General features: G+C 38.7%; 1 protein-coding gene across 8 annotated transcripts in view; it reads right to left on the bottom strand.

The window, feature by feature from the left end:
* Positions 1-21,515, bottom strand: part of LOC136873912 (transcriptional repressor CTCF) — a 393,845-nt gene that overhangs the window by 1,472 nt on the left and 370,858 nt on the right. For all 8 annotated transcript variants that reach the window (XM_067147244.2, XM_067147245.2, XM_067147243.2 and 5 more), the window contains one exon: positions 13,994-14,118. In XM_067147244.2, coding sequence (XP_067003345.1) covers positions 13,994-14,118 — 125 coding nt within the window. The remainder of the gene's footprint in view (positions 1-13,993; positions 14,119-21,515) is intronic.

Below are 21,515 nucleotides of genomic sequence, written 5' to 3'. Positions count from 1 at the left end.
AGTAGAACTAGAATAACAATATTCCATCACTCTACAAGCATAAGGCACAACATAGAAACTAGAAAGTAAAAATAATAATGTTTTAAGCCCCACTAACTACTTTTTTTTTTTTACAGATTTCAGAGAGGCTGAGATGCTGCAATTTTGTCCTGCAGAACTTTTTTGATGTGCTATTAAATCTACTGACGCTAGGCTGATGTATTTGAGCACCATCAAATATCACCGGACTGAGCCAGGATCAAGTTGAGCTCAGAAGACCAGTGCTCTACCGTCTCAGCTACTCTACCCGGTGTGAAAGAATATAATAGTGACTTCCCACAGAAATAAGGAGAAGAATAGATCCTGACAATGGGTGACAAATATTCAGGTAATGGTGTACCTTTTGGATGATAAATAATGTAGTTTTTTAATAATAATAATAATAATAATAATAATAATAATATGCCGAGGTGCCGGAATTTAGTCCCATAGGAGTTCTTTTACGTGCCAGTAAATCTACCGACACAAGGCTGTCGTATTTGAGCACCTTCAAATACCACCGGACTGAGCCAGGATTGTACCTGCCAAGTTGGGGTTAGGAGGCCAGTGCCTTAACCGTCTGAGCTACTCGGCCTGGCAATAATGTAGTTTAACTATGTCTTAAAAACAATGGTGGTGATTATGTAGAGCAATGCTTGAAGAGGCAAAGCAAAAGAATTATCAACCTAAGCCTCAACATTTTTTTTTTACAGAGAACAAACACCAACCCCTTAAAGAAACTAAAAGAAGTGAAAGACCACAAAAGGCAATGCAGCTTTGCAATCCTAGTACCATTTGGGCTGAGAGGTCTCAATCCCTTAAAGAGTGAAGATATCCTCTACAAGAACCAAAAAAGGCAAGAACATGAAAAACTCTGCAGGCCTTGTAAACCTAGTACCACTGGGATTGAGAAGTCTAGAGTGTGCATGAGAAAGATAAAATAGGAGAAGATTGGCATAGGTACCGGTAAGCAGATATTATACTACATTCATGTGGTGGCAGTGGTGATTTTACAGAAGTATAACAAAAGGTGATGGTGGTGGTGATTTTTGTTTTAAGAGGAAGTACAATGAGGTAATCATCCTCTCTGAACAAATTAGTGGAAATGAAATTGAAAATAAAAACAAAATTATTTATTTAACAAAGGAATTTGGAAACACAGTAAAAAATAAAACAAAAATTTATTGAATTAGGCCAAAAAATTACTAATGAATCAAAAGGGAAAGTGAGTTTCCTGAGTAACAGTACACTTGTAATTTACATACTCCTGATTAATCCACTGTCGCACAAAGCAAATTACAAGATCAGCAATAGTCGCGTCATCGGATAGTATGCGTTCAAGTTTTTTTACTGCAGGCCGAGGGTCCGTCTTAGGCCAGAGAGATCGGTGCACTCTGTTAGGATGTGGGCCACGGTGAAGTCGGCACCAAAAGAACACATGGGGGGATCTTCCCTCTTTAGGAGATAAGAGTACGTAGATCGTAAATGACCTATCATCAGCCTACACAATACTATGGCCTCTCTCCGTTAAGGTCAGAAAGAGGACTGCCTCACTGTGGTGGTCTTCTTAATTGACCTCAGCTTGTTGGGAGTTCCGATAGCTAGCCACTCCAATTCCCAGGATGCCAAGAAGATTTGACGTAGCTGAGAACAAATATCTTTAGCAGGTACATTGACAGCTCTTGGAGGTAAACGTACCACTTCCTTTGCAGCCTCATCTGCAAGTTAATTTCCCGCAATCCCACCGTGGCTTGAAAGCCATGCGAAAGTGATTCTGATGCCAGCATCACTTTACCTGGCCAGAAGGTCATGAATTTGCTGCACCAGTGGGTGTTCCGAGAAACAGGCTTCAATAGACTGCAAAGCGTTTAACGAGTCGGTAAATATAAGAAAGTGGCTTCTTTTGTCACCCAGTGCAAACTGAAGAGCCTTTAAGATGGCGTAAAGCTCCGCCGTATACACGCTACATGCACTAGGAAGCGAGATCTTCGTGCTCATATCATTGGTGACGAAAGAGCAACCAACATTTTCTCCAATTTTAGAACCATCCGTGAAGATATATCTCGCAGCCGGATATTGGTGAACGAAGTCCTGGAAATGGAAGAATCCGTGTTCACCTTGGGTCTACGGAGTAGATCTAGACATATATCCGGTTGTGGAACTAACCACGGAGGTATCTCGCTAAATGTTTGTTCAAGACAACAACCGATATCAATATTCAAATCACGACGCAAGCTATCAATTCGAAACCCAAGCGGCCATGTGGCATTCGGCCAGTTTTGGTACCTTTTGTAGTATTGGGTACTAAAGATATATGGATAGCTTGGATGTAGCGGCATTTCACGAATTTTGACAGCGTACGTGAGGAGTAACTGCTGCCTCCTTACCCGTAAAGTTGGAACTCCCGCTTCAGCGAGAAAGCTGGGAATGGGGCTAGTACGGAAAGCTCCCGTTGCCAGCCTGACTCCACTATGGTGAATACTGTCTAAAAGGCTCAGTGTAGATTTTGATGCTGAGCCATAAGCCGCACTTCCATAGGCAATTCGGGAGAGGACCGTTGCTGTGTAAAATCGTAGCAGCACCACACGGTCAGTCCCCCCATGAAGTGCCGCTAAGAAACCTAAGCATGTTAAGTCTCTTCATGCAGGCAACCTTCAACTGATGGATGTGGGGCTGCCATGTAAGTCTCTTATCAAAATGGAGACCCAGGAATCTGCAGGTGTCTACCACTGGTAAGACACTGTTTCGCTAGCGGAGCTCTGCTTCAGGATGCATAAGCCGACGTCGATAGAAGTGTACAACTGAGGCTTTCACGACTGAAAATCGAAAAACATGTTGCAGGGCCCATCTGTGGACTCGGTAATAGCTTGCCGTAACTGTCTCTCAGCAAACGCCACCCTTCCGGAGCTGTAATGTAGAGCTAATCGTCTACATACAGTGATGGAACAACTGCGAGCCCAGCAGCGGCAACTATGCTGTTGATGTCGATTGCGAACCGCGTGACACTCGGTACCGATCCCTGAGGTACTCCATTTTCTTGAACATAATATTGAGAAAATGCATTCCCTAATCTAACTCGAAGGAGCCAGAGGGACATGAAGTTCTCAATAAACATTGGCAAATTTCCCTAAAATCCCCACTGGTGTAGAGTGGCGGTATGGAATTCTCTCCAGGTAGTATCGTAAGCTTTCTCCAGGTAAAAAAAACACAGTGACTAGGTGTTCCTTCCGGAGAAAGGCCTCCTGAATGGCGCTCTCCAGTCTGACCAGGTGATCAGTGGCAGACTGATGAGAGCGGAAACCACACTGGCAGTTAGACAAGAGACCTTCCTCTTCCATGGCCCATACAAGACACCGGCTAACCATCCTTTCAAATAGCTCACAAAGGCCATTTGTAAGGCACATTGGCCAGGAGTTTTGGATCTTTACCTGGCTTGGTAATTGGTATCACAATTCCCACACGCCACTGAGATGGAAACATTCCCTCACTCCATATTCTGTTGAATAGGGTGAGGATATCTTTGGATTATGGATTTTGTCCGGTCCAGGAGCCGTGTCTCTGCATAGCGCGAGTGCACTCCGCAACTGCCACTCCGTGAAGGGCACGTTGTAGGGATGTGAAGCACTAGAGGCGAAAGAGAGATGGTGTGCCTCTGCTTCGCACTTAATTGGTAGAAATGCAGGGCTAATGGTCATTTAAGCAATGAGCATACAAGAAAGAGGAAAAGCTCCAACCTTGCACTGAATGAAGGTTAAAGAAAGCCTTGTATACCCAACATCATCATGTTGGAAGAACAACATAAATTGATCAAGGGAGTTTGGATACAGAAAGTAAAGGAAATAATCCTAGCACAAGTAAAGGAAAAGAATGCCAGACTAAAGAGTACTTTTTTAAGCAGACGAGGGGGGGGGGGGAGTATCACAAACGCTTTGTAACATAGAGAGTTCCAATCGACAATGAGGATACTAGTAAAAGAAGAGAATGGCCATGAGGGCTGGAAAAGTGGAAGACTTCCCAGACTTTCCCAATGTACAACTGAGGGGTCAAAAGAGAAATATAAACCAACAGAAGTTTATTTGAAAATTTGGAAAAGAGCCAGATACAACAGAAAGTAATGCCAGACACATACGTCTTGCACGGAACAGATTAAAATATTTCCTAAACTCTACCCCTCCTATCAACTCCAAAATTTACTTGATATATTATTCCTTGGTAGAGATCATACTCATTTCCATTATGTTATTCCTATGAACTGGTATAGTGGCAACATTTGTTTCACCAAGCCAGTTGTTGAATAATAAAGTATTGCTTCTTTCCATTCAATACAATTTAGAAGACAGCTGTAGATCAGACTGACATAATAACATAAAAGAAATCTGAATAATATCGTATGGGAAACATAAAGAGGAGGCAGACGACATAATACCATAAAAGAAATCTGAATAATATCATATGGGAAACATAAGAGGAGGCAGACATCAATATTGGAGGAGAGGGGATGAAAATAGCCTACTTCTGTCCTCAGCAAATGATCAGATGAAGCTGAAATTCTTCTTTAGCAACTATTTTATTTTTATTTTAATATACCTTCTACTTTCGTCAAGGTAGTTGTCCATTTTCTAAACAATTTCAATTCATGCTTTTTACACTCTTGTTCCCAAGAAGAATGTTGTAGGACTAGGAAAGATACCGTGTCAAATGAAGACAAGAAAAGCAACTCAACGGGAAAAGTTCAGTGATAAAATTGAGAAAAGCAGATTTTTTGGCTTAAGCAGATGACTTGGTTTTAATGGCAGACAGTACTGAAGGCATGTAATCTAATATCTTTTGGAGCTTAAAAAGAAGTGTGTAAGTATGATATGAATGTTAGCATACCAAGACTGATCGAGTCACACGTAGAGGGATTTGAACTTAATTCGTCATTTGTTTATTCCTTTCTAAAGACTGAAATGTCAGTTGGGAAGGAACCTACAAGTACTGAATCTATATATATAAACTTCTGCAAAGCAGCGACTTACCATGTAAGAACGTGTTAATAGAGTCCACACATAAGAATGACATGCGTCCAAAACTTTTGGCTGCAGCCTTTGTAGAATATTTTGGCTGCAGCCTTTGTAGAATATATAGGATCATAATGGCGAAATGAGTTAACTAGATATTGTTTGGCATTCGCCAACGACCTGGCACTTCTATCTAATTCAATAGAAACAACAGCGAAACAACTCATGTTCTCAGACAAAAAGCAGCAAAGGTAGGGCTACATATTTCACTTGAGAAAACACAGTACCGGTACATCACAAACATCAGTGTATCTCCTTGTACACTGCATCTAAAGCAAGGAACGATCAAGAATACTAACAGGTTTAAGTACCTGAGAAAATTGCTGGAACCCAATCTCTCCACGAGGGTAGCATTATTAACTCTTTTCACCTCCATTCCTCTTCTGGAAGATTTGTCACAAAAAAGAATGGCGGCTACGGGGACTATCCGAGAAAATAGGATTGGAGATGCACCCCTCACTGACAAGAAATCATTAGAAAAGAAAGGAAGGGGAGCTATGGACCAAACAGTTGATGATGATACAATAATGTTAGTAAGGTGTTTGACAATACAGTTGCTAGTAATGCTGTAAAATCCAATCCACTTACATCTGCTAAAAGATGGTCTGCCAAACTGAAGAAATCTATCCAAGTGCCTCAACCTAAACTAATAGCAGTCTATAATAAATACATGGAAGGAGTTCATTCACATGACCAATATGTGGCTACATACAGGATTCATATCAGGTCAAAAAATGGTGGTGGCCATTGTTTGTTTTGGGGCCGAACGCAGCTGTTGTGAACGCTTGGCGCCTTTCCCGAAGTCTTGGTAATAACATAACATTGCTAATGTTCCAGCAAGATATTAGTCAGCAACTGCTCCTGCAGTATGGAAGTGAACGGAAGTGCTCCGGTGCAAGATTTCAAATCAGTGGCATCGCCTACAATGCAACACGATTTGATGAAAGAAATCATTGGATAATAAAAAGTGAGCAACTTAATTCGAGAAGCAAGCAGTATAAAGGCAGAACAACATACAAGTGTGAAAAATGTAACACACCTCTTCATCCTGAATGTCACAAGCACTACCATGTGAGACCTTTGTAAAGAAACAACACAGTGCAAGTTTTCCTAACTAGTTTGTTTCAAAACATTTTTATAGTTATGTAAGAATGTGGACTCGGTCATCAGTGTTGATATATTGTCACATTGTTGCAAATGTTTGACCTGATGAGCATTATTATGTAGTACTTTAACAATAAATTCAAATAAAAGTGACAAGTTGAAACAGATAATGATTAATCCCAGTGGCAGGAAATCCTGCCAGGCTAAAAATAACCCTGAAAATGTTAATTCAAAATCCATTTTTTCTTACAGTTCCACACCCCCTACTGAGTAACTTTTGTGAAAATCAAGGCAATCCTACGAAGAAAGAAAAAAAAAAATAAAAAAAAAAAAAAAAAAAAAAAAAAATCTGGGAACAAATGGGTTAAGATAGAACTGGCATACCAGCTGACCAAGAACACCTACAACAAAAAGTGTCTCTCCCAAAACACTACTGTAAAATGAAGCACTATCGGACAGTCATCTGCCCTGAAGCCTTATATGCTTCAGAATGTCTAATATTCAACAGAAAGGGACTCACGGACAAGCTCGAAATCCAGGAGAGAAAAATATTGAGGAAGATATTAGGACCAGTCAAAGAAGGAAATGAATAGAAAATGCGACCCAACTAACAACTCTACAAATACTGTGAAAAATGAAAAACATGTACGTGGCCAGCAAGAGACGCCTAGCATTTTATGGACACGTCTAAAGGTTGCATCATGGTAGACTGACCAACCAGCTTCTCATTTACTGGCAAAAGAGGAAGACCAAGTCACCATGGTTGATGGAAGTAAACAAAGATGCGAAGGAACTGGGAGGAACAGAAAGGGAGTTAAAAGATGGGACATCTTTCAAGAGGATGCTTAAACAAAAGTGGTTCCATGACAAACCAACAAGAAGGAAGGAAGGTACCCTCTGCTCAAAAGGAGAGGAAAAGAACAACACTACCGGAGGATGCACAGTTACTGGGCAAACATCAAAACCCACCCCAAACGCAATAAAATGAAATGTTCCCATTACATATTATAGTATTGAAAAGGTGGACCATTACGACATTCATTTAATAATTATTATTGTGATCCATACTTAGTTCTGTTGTAACATGTTATGGTGTAGGGTTTCTTCTTTCCCTCCATTCCCATTTCATTTTATTTACGTTGGTTGATGTGGAAACACCATCTAGCAGTTCTGCGTCAGCTGGTGGTTATTTAAAGTGGCGTCCAGTGGTTTCCATACTGCTAATACCACTCAAGTAGATTTGGTGATTGATGATCTGACTACAGAATCAACATCTACCGATTCCCGTTTTGCAATTGAAATTGTAATGATCAGCAGTGATGGAACTAACAATTCTATACATATTAATGCAAGAAAGAGTTTGGATGCTGAGCATACTCTAGATGCTAAGAATTTAGAGCCTAATATATTTTTCAAATTTTACACATAGTTCATCCCAGATTTTTAATGTCAATTGTGTTTTGTACATTTGTTTTTATGTCAGTTGTGTGTCTGTGTATTTGTTTAGTTATTAGATGTATTACATTAAGGCTGATGATGGCCAGCCAAGGCCAAAACTAGTCCCTAGTTTAGCAATGTAATTCAGAAACACTCAATATTAGTACTGAAAAGGTGGACCATTACAGTATTAATTTAATAATTATTATTATCATCCATACTTAGTTCCGTTGTAACATGTTACGATGTCAGGTTTCTTTTTTCTGTCCATTCCCACCTGAACATCTGGATGAAGTGAACTGAGCACATGTACATTCTTACAGACCTTGCTTGATAAATATTCGGAAGTTATATTGTTCCTTTTTAGAACTTTGCTCAGGAAGTTTTCACCTCCAGGCGAACCTCCCATTGTACCCAATTAATTGTACCATGAAGACTGGTTCCCTGGGATTTCAATTTTCAGCTAGCTGCAGTGATGATGGAGGGAAAAAAAAAAAAAAAAAAAACACCAAACCTGTCACAAGTGACATTCCTACCCCATACTTCTGATATCAGGGCAAACGTATCGATTTTATGTTTCTCTGCCCTTGAGGATCTGATATTGAATCTCAAAAATCTCAAAATTTCTATAAAAAGATCTCGGGACATAGCATTCTTACACAATTCAACTTCTCAACAACACAATCACCCAAACGCACATTTTCAGGGCGCTAGTTCATCCTTTCCTAGATAAAGAAATACATTCATGATGTATTTCGACTCTTTATCCATGGCTGTCCAGACTTTCGGCCCATATTTGTCGGGCTTGGATGCCATAAATTGCAAAAAGCGACAGCGAGTTTTCCTGGAGAACAGTTGCTTATCACCTGCAATTCAAACTCCAGGTTTGTAGCAAATCTGACAATTTGAAACAAACTTTTCCCATACTTCTGGTATCAGGGCAAAGTTATCAGTTTTATGTTTCTCTGGCCTTGAGGATCTGATATCGACTGAAAGCCTAGGTGATGAAAAGTCACACAGTCTCAATTAAATCTAAGATAAATTGGCAACAGCAGAGTGTTGATTCGTGGAAGGGTAAAAAATGACCCCTCCGTCTTTCTAGTGTTAATGTGGTACATTCTCAAAAAATCTAACAACGTACATGCACTTTGGGGAGAAATACTGAGAAAGAAAAAGCTGACTGCTTCCATAATTTGAATATTGCTGTGGAAAAATCAACATAAACAAATAACAAAACTATCAGGGAAAGGATAAGAAAAGAGGGGTTAAAAAATGGGGGGGGGGGGCTCTTCCTAAAAGAAAAGGTAAAGGAATTACCCCCTTCACACAGCACCTTCAAGGAAATAAGTGGTTCCCAGAAAAGGTAGGCGATGTGTCTGCGGTGATACTGAAACATTGGGACATGTTCTCGGCTACTGTCCATTCGGCCCATTGCAAAAGCTTTTCACGATAATGGGTGGGAAGTACATGAAGAAGTGAACTGCTTAGCTGAAAATGAAAGCACAAGAAGAGTAGATATTCTAGCTGCCAATAAACAGAGAGATCTTCCTGTAATACTGGATCCAACAGCACATGTAGAATCAAGCAAACAACAGCAGCACTATGTGCAATCTGACAAGCATGCAATCTACATTCCAGTATCCAATTACATCATGGAGAAATATCATGTAAACTTCATCACCATTTACAGATTGTTAGTGGGTGCGAGAGGTACCATACCGGGGATGATGGCCGAGTTAGGAAGAAGTTGTTATAAAGTTAAGCTAAAATGTATTGTGGTCTAGATTGTTATATTTGTGTTGTGTAATAGAAATAAAATGAGTTCAAGTAGAAGAAGTTGTATAAATCATCCTGATGTGTTCTGTTGCACATGCGGAAAATGCACGTTAAAAGAAAACTGAAAAGTTGTTAGTGACTTTGTAAAGAGAGCTTACTTTGGATACTTTGGTGTTCGGCTTGGTGATCAGAACTAAAGAAAAGAGTTTGGATGATGAGCGTACTCCAGATGCTAAGAATTTAGAGCCTAATTTATTTTTCAAATTTTACACATAGTTCATCCCAGATTTTTAATATCAATTGTGTTTTGTACATTTGTTTTTATGTCAGTTGTGTGTTTGTGCACTTGTTTAGTTATAGTATGTATTACATTAATATTATTTTACCAGCCAATAAACAGAGAGATCGTCCTGTATTAATGGACCCAACAGTACATGCAGAATCAAGCGAACAACAACAGCACTATGTGCATTCTGAGAAGCAGGCAGTCTACATTCCAATATCCAATTACATCATGGAGAAATATCATGTAAACTCCATCACAGACTGTTAGTGGGTGCGAGAGGTACAGAACATTTACGACAGTGGACTAGCGCGAAAAGAAAATGTCTGAAATTCAGTGTACCAATGGTTTGGAGAGAACCTAAAAACCACTTAAGATGACTGCTCTTTTTTCTAGTAAATATTAATGGAATCAATCGAAACAACAGTAGCACGTGGACTTATCCTGATTTAGACTCTGCAAAATCATCCGGTCCCTCACTCAGAGGAAATGCTTATCCCATCGTTTCACTAGCTACCAGAGCTCTGACTTTTGTCCCTCTGACTTTTCTAATACGAAGGTGACAGTGATTATTAGGTGATGTCATCACTTCCGCAATGTTTCAACCATGTTAAATTCCATGACCACACCAAAGATCTCAACTTGTCAAAGAAGCTTCAGAATTACTGGCTTCCCGTTTGAATGAGAAAAATTGACTGGAACAAGGAACCAAAATGACCTTTTACCATACAAGAGAAAAGGGTTTGCTACCCTATCTTTTGCCAGCTCAAAGTGAAGTTTGAAATGTGTTCTTCTACACAATGGGAACAAGTATAGTTCAATACCAAATGCTCATTCAATGAAACAGAAACAACAATATAACACCATAGCTTTCATCTTGGAGAAGATAAAGGATCATGAACATCAATAGGCAATTTGTGTGGACTTCAAAATGGTAAGCTTTCTTCTTGGCCAGCAACGTGGCCACACCAAATATCCTTGCTTCTTGTGTCTCTGGGATAACAGAGACAAAACACATCACCGGGTTAGAAAAGAGTGGCCTAAGAGAGAAAACATGATGTTGGGAAGTTTTTTTTAATTAATGTTCCCTTAGTTGAACAAGAGAAAATCATCATTCCTCTACTGCATATCACCCTGGGCCTTACGAAGCAGTTTTTTTTTTAAGCCCTTGATAAGAACGGGTCATGCTTTGCATTCATAGGAAATAATATGCAATCACATGAGTATGGAAAAAATTTAAGCAGGGATATTTGAGGGTCCACAAATAAGACAACTCATTCAGGATTCTGACTTCATAAATTCAATGAACAAAGCTGAGCTAAAAGCTTGGACTTCATTTGTGGCAGTTATAAAAACTTCTAGGCAAACACAAAGCTGAAAACTATGTTAAACTGGTAAACGAGATGCTTAAAAGTTTCAAATCACTGGGGTGCAACACGAGTATTAAGGTGCACAATTTACACAACCATTTAGACCGTTTTTCTGAAAATTTAGAAGACATCAGTGAGGAACAAGGTAAACAATTTTGCCAGGGCATTAAAACTGTAGAGGACCGCTACCAAGGAAGATGGAACATTCACTTGATGGAAGATTACTGCTGGAGCTTAAAATGGGACTGTTTCAAAGTACATTCAAGAATGTCACAGGAAAGAAGCTTCCAAAGTGTTCAGTGACTAGCTGGTTTTCCTCAATGTTTGTATAATATTTGTATAACATAATAATGAAAATTCCATGTTTAGTTTTTATTACCATATGATAGCGCAATAGGGGCTGCCTGGCCAAGGCGGTAAAGGCGTGCTCGGTTCGCCTGGAAGGACGTGGGTTCGAATCCTCGCCAGGAAATAGTAAAATTTAAGAAACGAGATTTCTACTTTCGGAGGTGCATATGGTCCTGAGGTTCACTCAGCTTACACTAAAAATGAGTACCAGGTTAATTCCTGGGGGCAAAGGCTGCCGGGCGTACAGCTAACCACTCTACCCCATCACATGCCGAGGTTAACAATGGTGGAAGCCTTTACCTTCCACTCCTCCAAGGGCCTTCATGGCCTGTACAAAGGTGACTTTGCTTTGACTTTGCTTCTTTTTATGATAGCGTAATATATGTTTCACAAAAATATCATATCATAGAAACTAGAGCTACTAAGCAAAAACAAATGGCATATTTGAATTCAGGGCATCAATGAAAATGAAAATTCACAGCCTGTTTCCAGTCATTTGACCAGATCAGGAATGGAATGAATGAAGCCCCCATCTAGCGGCGAGGATAGGAATTGAATCGGTTATTTCAGAAATCACACGCAACATTTTTGGTGGTTTTGAGTTAGACTTGTATCCATATAGAGTACATCAGGATGCATCATTTGGTACAGAAATCATGCATGTGATCCATCTCTAAACATAATTTTATGAGTTTGGAATTTTCTGGTTACTGCAGCAGCAACACATGTGTAGCACATATATTATTTCTGCAGTAAATGGGAATTGTTTGTCATCATTGGCTACCCTGCTCTGTGACCAACAGCTGCTATCCTGACTTCATAATACATTGTTGAAGTTAAAAGCATGCATTATTAGTATGTTTCATTATCAACTTCAGTAGCTCATTAAAATTACTTGGGTTTAGTTGTAGGGAGTATTGAAATTAACCCTCCATTAAAAGCGCATTCTGTTGTAACACCACTACATGAGTGCGGACTGACAGTCTGCATGTTTGCAAGCTTCTTTTCCTTTCATTTCATTGTTTATTACGTACTTGTTCTGTAAAAACAGTTTCATCTATGTATAGATGAAACTGTTTTTCGTTCATTGACCTGGTTTTTGGGAATGTGATAGGGCTATATTAATTACTTTCATGTTATGGACATCACTACGTTGGACTTTGGTTGTGTTCTTCTCTTTCCTAAATATTGCTGGTATAAATGCCTATATAACTCTCAAAGACAATATCAAGAGCACAATCGCAAGAAAATCTCAGCCAAGCAGCACCTCACCGACTACGTGAAATCGAAGCTTCAACTTGAGCACATCCCAACTACAATCAAGCTTTGTCTTCAGGAAGTCTTGGGACTTTCTCATGTAAAACCTCCAACGAGGTCTGGAGTGGAATCGACCCGAGGGAGGAGCAATTTCTGTGATCGAAGGAAAAACAGACGAACAAGGTTCCAGTGCAAAGGTTGTGAAAAGTACATCTGCCTAGAACATGCTCCCGCACACTTGTGCAGTAACAGCTGCAACAGAGCACACATTGTAATCAACATGGAGTTGGACAGTGACGAATAAATTCCGAATCAGTTGTACTGACTTCTGCAATAAATCGTAGTGGAATACGTCAGATGATGGGGTTCATTTTTCTGTTCATGATGTGCAAGACTGAAGTGTGTATAAAAGTATTTGAAATTGTCTGTGTGAATATCCTTGCCTTTTCTACTGTGTAAGTGTTACGTATTTTGTATGTGGTGTTTGCAGTCAAAATAAGACAGTCAATAACTAATGAGACTGAGTTGATGTTTCCCTGTTTCCGCTTTTTCACATTTCGTTAGACCATTTTCACGACGTGTTTCTCACAATAAATTTTGTTTACTATTATCACTGTTTATTTGACTTTGTACCTTAATGTAGAAATGTACAATTGTTGAGGAGACATTCCGATGTATTTACTGCTGCGACAGTTTTCCAATTTAACAAGTGCATGACCCAGAAAGTACCCTGGAAGTAAATGCCTGTAGGCATTTTTTTAAATTATACTTTTTGCGAACGCAAATCTCTTGCATGTCAATTAACCGTGCCACAACTTCAGTATATGAAATGTTCACACTCAACTATCATACACAGACATTCCTTGAAAAAAAAAAAAAGTTATATACTAAATTTCAACAGTTTTCCTATCCTTTTACCTAGCGTCTAGTCTCTGTATAGATGAGCATTTTATTTTCTGTTTTCTTTGTTCATATAAGCAAATGAGTTTCTTTTCTCCTGTATTCCTCAATTTCTTTCCTCATCCCCTCTTTCATACCAAGACTGAGACTTCTCTCAGTAATGGCGGCCTTAATGTGTACCGGTATATAATTCTAATACAGAACACTGATAAAGGGAGTGGCTGAGATAAAATTCAATAAGAATAATTTGAGTTGACAAGGAGAAAGCCTTATAGACGGTAGTTGCTGAATCTGCAAAATCTGTCACAACTGTTGGTTCAACAAGTAAAACACCGAGACCATCAGCCCCTAATAACATTCATTCAAGGAGGAAAAGTTGCTAAGTACAGAATGCAAAAAAGAATGCAGAAATAGTATCCTAAAAAAGAAAAACTACTTACATCGAATCCAAAGCAGTTTTGCATATCCTTCTGTGTTTGCAATCTCTTCCTAATAGCAATTGTTTCCTTCTTGGATATTTTTCGTTCATTCAGGGAGTTCATGACATTTTCATCATCTGTGAGTTCTGTAATGGCAAATAACACTGTGAATATCAACAGGAGAAAAGAAGAAAAAGGATACACTTTAAAAAATGCAGAACATCATATCAATATAATCTTACATCAGAGTAGAAGGGAAGTTCATTTATGATTTTTGCATAGAGTACAAAAATTTAATGAAAAAAAAAAAGATAATACATCAAGTTCACTGCATGGCATGTTTACACAGTCTTATACCTTATTAGGCAGGCAAATAGAAAGTTTGGCAATTACGAGTAATTCTCCAACAGCATGGCTCTACCACACAAAACAATCTACAATAAAGTGAATAAATTTAGTGACAAACAAAATTAAGAATGGAAAGCTTGGAATGAGGGTATACACATGAAAAAAAAAAAGCAAAGTAAAGTCATTTCCATACATGCCATCCTTGGCACTTGATAGGGTAGAGAGATTAGCTCTGCACCCGGCCGCCTTTGCCCCCAGGAATTAACCTGGTGCTCATTTTTGGTGTAGGCTGAGTGAACCTCAGGACCATATGAACCCCTGGAAGTGGATTCTCATTTCATAAATTATTTTGACTTCCTGATGCGGAATCGAACCTATGTAATTCCGGGTGAACTGAGCACGCCTTTACTGCCTCAGCCAGGCAGCCCCTATAAAATCATATACTGGTACATATAAACAATGACGGGTCAATGTGGAAAGAGGGAATATCAGAAAGGAGAGACAAGGACAAACAAAAAACACAAAAGGACAAGAATAAATTCTACTCTCTTGGGATATATTCCTAACCTGCTTCACAACTTTAAAGTTTACAGGAATTATTTCCTAAAGAGAATCAAATGGCAAGGCAGAAGAGTAAGATGGAATTACTGCTGGCTTATAAAGATGACTTGGCCTCAATGACAGGCTGCCACTAACTTGCAATCTGGTTACATGAGCAGAAATGCAGGAAGTATGATGACAATCAGCATTAATAATAATATGATGATGATGATATGGTCTCAGTTACTGAACACGAATTTAAAACCATTTAGGCTGCCTGCACATCAATTTTGATGTTTCAATTTACTCCACCAGACAGCAGAGAAAATCAGATTTCTCTTGGGCAATTTATCACTGAGTTTCCATTAATTTTGTTGGATAAACACCAAATGAGTCACCAGAGTTCTCTTACATGTTGACATTGTACAGCAGCATGAGTGTCAAATGGATTTTTCTCTCCTAAAAATCTCACTACTTCTGCAGGGTTTGAACCCAAATCTTTAGATTTGGAGGCTGCCACATTATCACTGATCCACATAGGGACAAAGACTAAGACTAAGGGCCATTTTCTCCAAATCGAGTTAAACCTGGCATAAATTAAACCTGTTTAACTTTAGTAACTAGTTTAAACCCGCATCCATTTTCTCCATCATCGTCAGCTCGCCCGTTTAAACTAATGCCACCTCTTGAAGTTCAAGTCTGTTCTAGTGTTGACTGTATTGAAAGAATACTCGGAACATGATCGATTGGAATTAGCCCATCAGAGCCAAGTAATCCAATGACTGTCATCGTTGTTTTAATATCAACTGTTTGTAGAAATTTAATGCGTTCGTACGTGGTGAATAAAGAAGAAATTCAACAGGAAACTAAAAGGCTGTTACGTTGAGCATTAGACAGATAATGATATCAACAGGAGTCCGAGTAATCTGGTGGCCGAGTGAAGCAAGAAAAACGATTGTGGTTGTATCCTGTTAATTGCATTCTAGTCTGGGAAGCAATTTACTTTGTTTTTGATTAATGTTTATGAATAGAGATATCTCTCTTCATATGTAGCAGTACTTATATACTGACACTTAAATATGACACGGAAATGCTGTGTGCCAACCTGTAAAGGGAAATACTTGGTCTGAAAGTCAATATTTTCCATTTTCCTCTTGCTTCAGACAGAAATGGATTAATGCAATTCATTGAGAAAATTTCGTACTTTCTGAACACTCAGTGGTAAGTTACCACTGTAGGTAGTAGCCTATGTATTATAGTGTGTTGCTTTCGTAACCATATAACAATGAACATAACCTATATCGACGTTTCATAACTGTTGAATATAGTACTGTAGGCTTACTTTTATATGGTATTTAGTATTTGTAACTATTATTACATGACTGTCATTTTGTTTACAGGTTTCCAAGCTACATTGTCAAGGTGGTATTGAAATAATGGTATCAACGTATGATGAAAATATAGGAAAATTAATTACTGCACTTCCGGATCGTCCATGCTTGAAGAAAGGTTCATCACAAGTCTAATTTTTATGCGTTTTGCTTTTAAAACATGAATTTGTGGATAACGGAAAGAATGTGACCTAACCGAATTACATCTGAAATCTTGTAGTGTCTTATATGAATGTAATTTATGCCAACTGAGCATAATTTTACCTAACCCTAATTCCATCTAATATTAGGCCTATTTAATTTTACAGATGCAGCACCTTATAAATTACCTGGTTGCCCTGCATATTATCTACATGCTCAACATCGAGAGAACATCCTAAAGATCGCAGACAATGTTTGGAGAATGAATATCTTAATGCAGCTATAATGGATAGTTCACAAGTGCAAGTTCATACTAAGAGAATCTCTTAGTGTTCTCTTGAAGAATTAAATGAAAGGATTTGTGATTGTGAATTACATAGGCGGTGGGTTGTTAAGAAGAGGGGGGAAAAAAGTGCGTGCTTGATTTCAATACAAGTAGTGCCATATAGTCAGGTAATGTGCAGTGTTATTATTGATGAAATTTTAAGATTATCAGTTCATACAAATTATCTGCAAGTGAATAAAGTAAGGGAAATTCAATTTTCAGTAACAGTAAGACAAATTAATTAAGTTGATACTTAGCAATATCCTTGTGAAATTTAGCAGCTGTGAAGAACAATGCTTTATTGATGAATTGATGATATATGTTATACTGTAGATGTTATTTTAGATGTTTTACCTGCCAGTTTACCATACAAAAAAGAGACCATTGCAATATTGCATTCCTAAAAGAACAGGTTCCACTTTGGACTGTAATAATATGACAGGGGCGCAATATTCTTGTGAAACGTTTTCTGGTCTCTTGTTCATTCTATCTCTCCACACTGTTACAGGTTTTAAGAAGTAGTGTTGTTATGACTATGCCTTGCTCTGTTACTTTATCTATAATCTGTAGCAACCTTTCCACTACTCCTGTAGTAGAACAGGACTTTATTAATTTTCTACGATACCTAACTCAAAAAAGTTGAGTTACATAGTAAACAACAGCAGTTTTCACTGACCGCCTGGTTATCATAATCTAGAAATCTCCTAGTTACATAATATTTCAAGTTGCTTTACGTCGCACCGATACAGATAGGTCTTATGACTACGATGGAACAGGAAAGTGCTACGAGTGGGAAGAAAGCAGCCGTGGCATTAAGGTACAGCCCCAGCATTTACCTGGTGTGAAAATGGGAAACCATGGAAAACAATCTTGGAAACCATGGAAAACAATCTTCAGTGCTATGGAAAACCATCTTCAGTGCTCAACTCCGATACAACTCGTGCAATTATGCTGACAATAATGAAGATTTTTCATTTAAAGAAACAGTTTTAGTGTTTACATCTAAATTTGGAACACATAATGACTGAAATATGTGTAGCCTCCGTGGCTCAGGCGGCAGTGTGCCGGCCTCTCGCCGCTGGGTTCTGTGGTTCAAATCCCAGTCACACCATGTGAGATTTGTACTGGACAAAGAGGAGGCGGGACAGGTTTTTCCCCGGGTACTCCGGAGGATAGGAATTATGCCGGCTGCCGAAGCCTGTCACACTCCTCTGGGGCAATGATTAACGACTGACAGATGAAATCAAATGATAGTGGAGAGTGTTGCTGGAATGAAAGATGACAGGGAAAACCGACAGTGTCGTGCGTGAGCGGTGTCTGGATTAGTGTGGAATCGCATGCGAGCACGCGATTCCGCGGGGTGTAACAAATCTCTCTGGCTCTCCACAGCAACCGAGTGACTATGAACGAGCAGTAGAATACGAGCACGCGATTCCGCAGGGTGTAACAAATCTCTCTAGCTCTCCACAGCAACCGAGTGATTATGAACGAGCAGTAGAATACTAGAAATTCAAACTACTCAGTTATGTCTTCTTCGTGATAACACTAAAATTGTTCATTTTTGCAGTTAACGTTTACCTCTCTAATATTATTGTTAATGGCCTGAGGGGAAGAAGTTGAAATTTTATCATATTCATTTTCTACGTAGTATTCCCCGCCTGGCTACTCATTTCTGCCACCCAGCTAACGAAAATTTCTGGGGAGAACACTGAACAAGATAAGAGCTTTTCTCATGATAGATGAAATTCACATTAAATCATAGCTTGATTTTAAGGGTGGAAACATTATAGGTAAAGTTTGTGGTTTTTAGCATTTGCAATAAATGCGAAATATGCTGAAACTTTGTCAGTGTTTGTGCCTCCATTTTGGCCCATAGGAGTGGTTTTTAGCGATTTTAAAATAGTGATAAAATGCAAAATTGGTTCAAAAGGCAAAATTATACAATTTATGCAAATTAGATGCAAAATTTTCGGTTTTATACAAAATAAACATACATCTTCTTAAAAGATCCATTTTCTTAAAAAATAAATAAAAATAAATGATGTTATTTATTTCAGGGGAAGGAATTATTACGGTGCCTTAAACCATTCAATGTGTGGAATATTTTTCAACGGCCAAAGAGCAGTGCAAAGAACAACCACTCAAACAGCAAATACACTTTCAAGCACATGCGTTTATTCTCTTTGTGTTGACCCTAGATCATAGTTGGTTATTCTTGACATAGGTGCTGAGTAGTCATTCCGTTTTAAAGTACAGTAGCGATTTATTTTATTGTCTGGAAGCCATGGGTACTTGATATAGATGTTGGTTCCCATAGGGGACATTTTTAAGTAAGCGATACAGAGAGGCCTATATTGACATGCCAACTTTGCAATCAAAGACCTGAATGGAAGAAGAAAGATGTTTTGTTGTCCTTCCTTTGCCTCAGCAGCACTGCAGTGCATTTGGCCTCCACGGACAGTGTCAATGTAGCGAGGTTTTTTTAGCAAGTACAACATGACTGTAACTGATAGGCGGTCTTGAATGAAGGAGGACACCATTTAAACAATTGGCGTGTTGTACTTCAAACAACATTGAAATTCCTCTTCCCTGTAGATGTGTTGTACTGTGATAAATGAATACATTCAGAATAGTATTTTTCATTTTGAAACTGTGTTTGTAAATTTGTAAATATGCATATTCATGTGTGTGTTAATACTTCTTGCAGTCTTATGTTGATGTCTGCCTTATTTTCCATTGTGTATTCAAAACTGCATGACAAGCAATGTGTGATTAAACAGTATGATTTTACTCCCAACTGTTGTGTGTGCAATTTAGCAAATTATGCCCATTTTTAACCAATTTGCTACAAAACACGAAATTTGAGGAGTATAGATGCTACAAAACTCTAAATATGAAAATCAAAATGCTAAATCTGTGATTTTTAAAAGCTTTAAACCACGAACCCTAATTAAACGCGAGTCACAAGAAGGTACTCAGTTGTGCATCTAGTGAATTTGTATTTATGGTTTGCAGTCGCGAAACATATATTCATGTAGCTCACATCATGTCAGTTGTAGGCCTAAGTGTCCATGGATATTCTCTATTTGAATTTCTCAAATGCATAACTTTGAAACTGGGAGCAATAGGGTTTAAAGTCTTATGGCGACGATGGGATAGGAAAGGCCTAGGAATTGGAAGAAAGCGGCCGTGGCCTTAATTAAGGTACAGCCCCAGCATATGCCTGGTGTGAAAATGGGAAACCATGGAAAACCATCTTCAGGGCAGCCGACAGTGGGGCTTGAGCCCACTATCTCCCGATTACTGGATACTGGCCGCACTTAAGTGACTGCAGCTATCGAGCTCGGCCCACTGTATTTTGTGTTTGATAGTGTACACATTCTGAAATGCATCCATAATAACTGGTTCAGTCAGAAAGAACAGGTAACTGAATTTCCAGCTTTCAGTAGTGAGATAGGAGGATGAAGTGCATCCATGCAGAGTTTAAAAATACTTCATGGAAAAGAAAAATACAATTTATTAAAGTATGCCAATAGTTTAACACTGAAGTCCCTTTCTCCATCTATAGTCCATCTTCGTAGAAAGCGTCTTTCTGGACGACCGGAGGTGTGGCCTGGCCTCGTGTGCGAGGAACTATGGGAGCGTTCGCGCTGGTGGTGGGGGAAGAACTTGAACCTTTCCTCCAGCTGACACAGTCGAGTTCAGGCAGCGGACGTAGCCCTGGGAACTGACTGAAATAGTGTGGAAAGCTTAGGCGCGATACGTTCCCGTGTCGGGGTGGTCATTATGCAATGGCTCATCGGTGTACATACATCACACTAACTCAAAAGTGTAGGAATTACTTAATATGATAAACTAGTGAAAATAAAATAGTACCGGACATTGTACAAATCGAGTCTTATATTTCGATTGTCTGCCTTAAAACCTTGTCCATTAACTACACAGGCCTTTGAGCATAACATTCTAAAATTTCAGTTCTATTCCAGTACGGAAATACTTCGTAACTTTCGTCGTAAATGTTGATGACGTCAAGAAATCAGAGGGTCATGCCTAAAAGAATTCATATCGGATGATGCTTTCGACACAACGTGAAATAAATCTCAGTGTATAGTAAAAGTGGAGGTCAATATTTTGGCACTCTGTAGCCTTTAATTTATTCTTATACATTCTTATTATACATTCTTACGAATATGAAATCTGTTATATAAAATTGAAAGGTTTGAACCATATGGTAGAAAATCAATTGAACATAAGACAGTAACTTGCAACTGGTAATACTGCGAATAAAGGAAGTTCGTTTGAAACTGTATTGTACTGTACTGTATACCAAGGAAAGGGGTATCGGTACGCGCTATCAGTTCATCAATCGCCTAACGAATAGGAGGAAGTTGTTTCCACTGACAGCCTGGAGATATAATCTACTTAACGTGATTTCTAGTGAAATACGTATAAAAGAGATTAATTAATGCAAATTTGTCGGGAAAATGCAGAAAAGAAGCATTAGTAAAAATACTTCAGCTACTTTCATAATAACATTAACAATGTCTACTTTTCTTGTCCATCGGAAGAAATATAATAATATATAATACTCTTGAATAACCTGCTATTGTTATGACTGAGAGAACAGGTCTCCTACAGCAACAGCAGCAACAAAAACAACAACGAAATGCTCTGGACCAATAGACAATATAAATCTGTCTCAAAAAAACAGAGCAAAAATATTATCGGACTTCTTACGTGTTCTATGATCACGTTTGTTTAATATTCGGAGTTCAGGGATCTTATTTACAAATTATTC

The sequence above is a fragment of the Anabrus simplex genome, chromosome 5, assembly GCF_040414725.1.
Source record: "Anabrus simplex isolate iqAnaSimp1 chromosome 5, ASM4041472v1, whole genome shotgun sequence".
Classification (NCBI taxonomy): Eukaryota; Metazoa; Arthropoda; class Insecta; order Orthoptera; family Tettigoniidae; genus Anabrus; species Anabrus simplex.
This window is presented reverse-complemented; position numbering and strand designations above follow the sequence as displayed.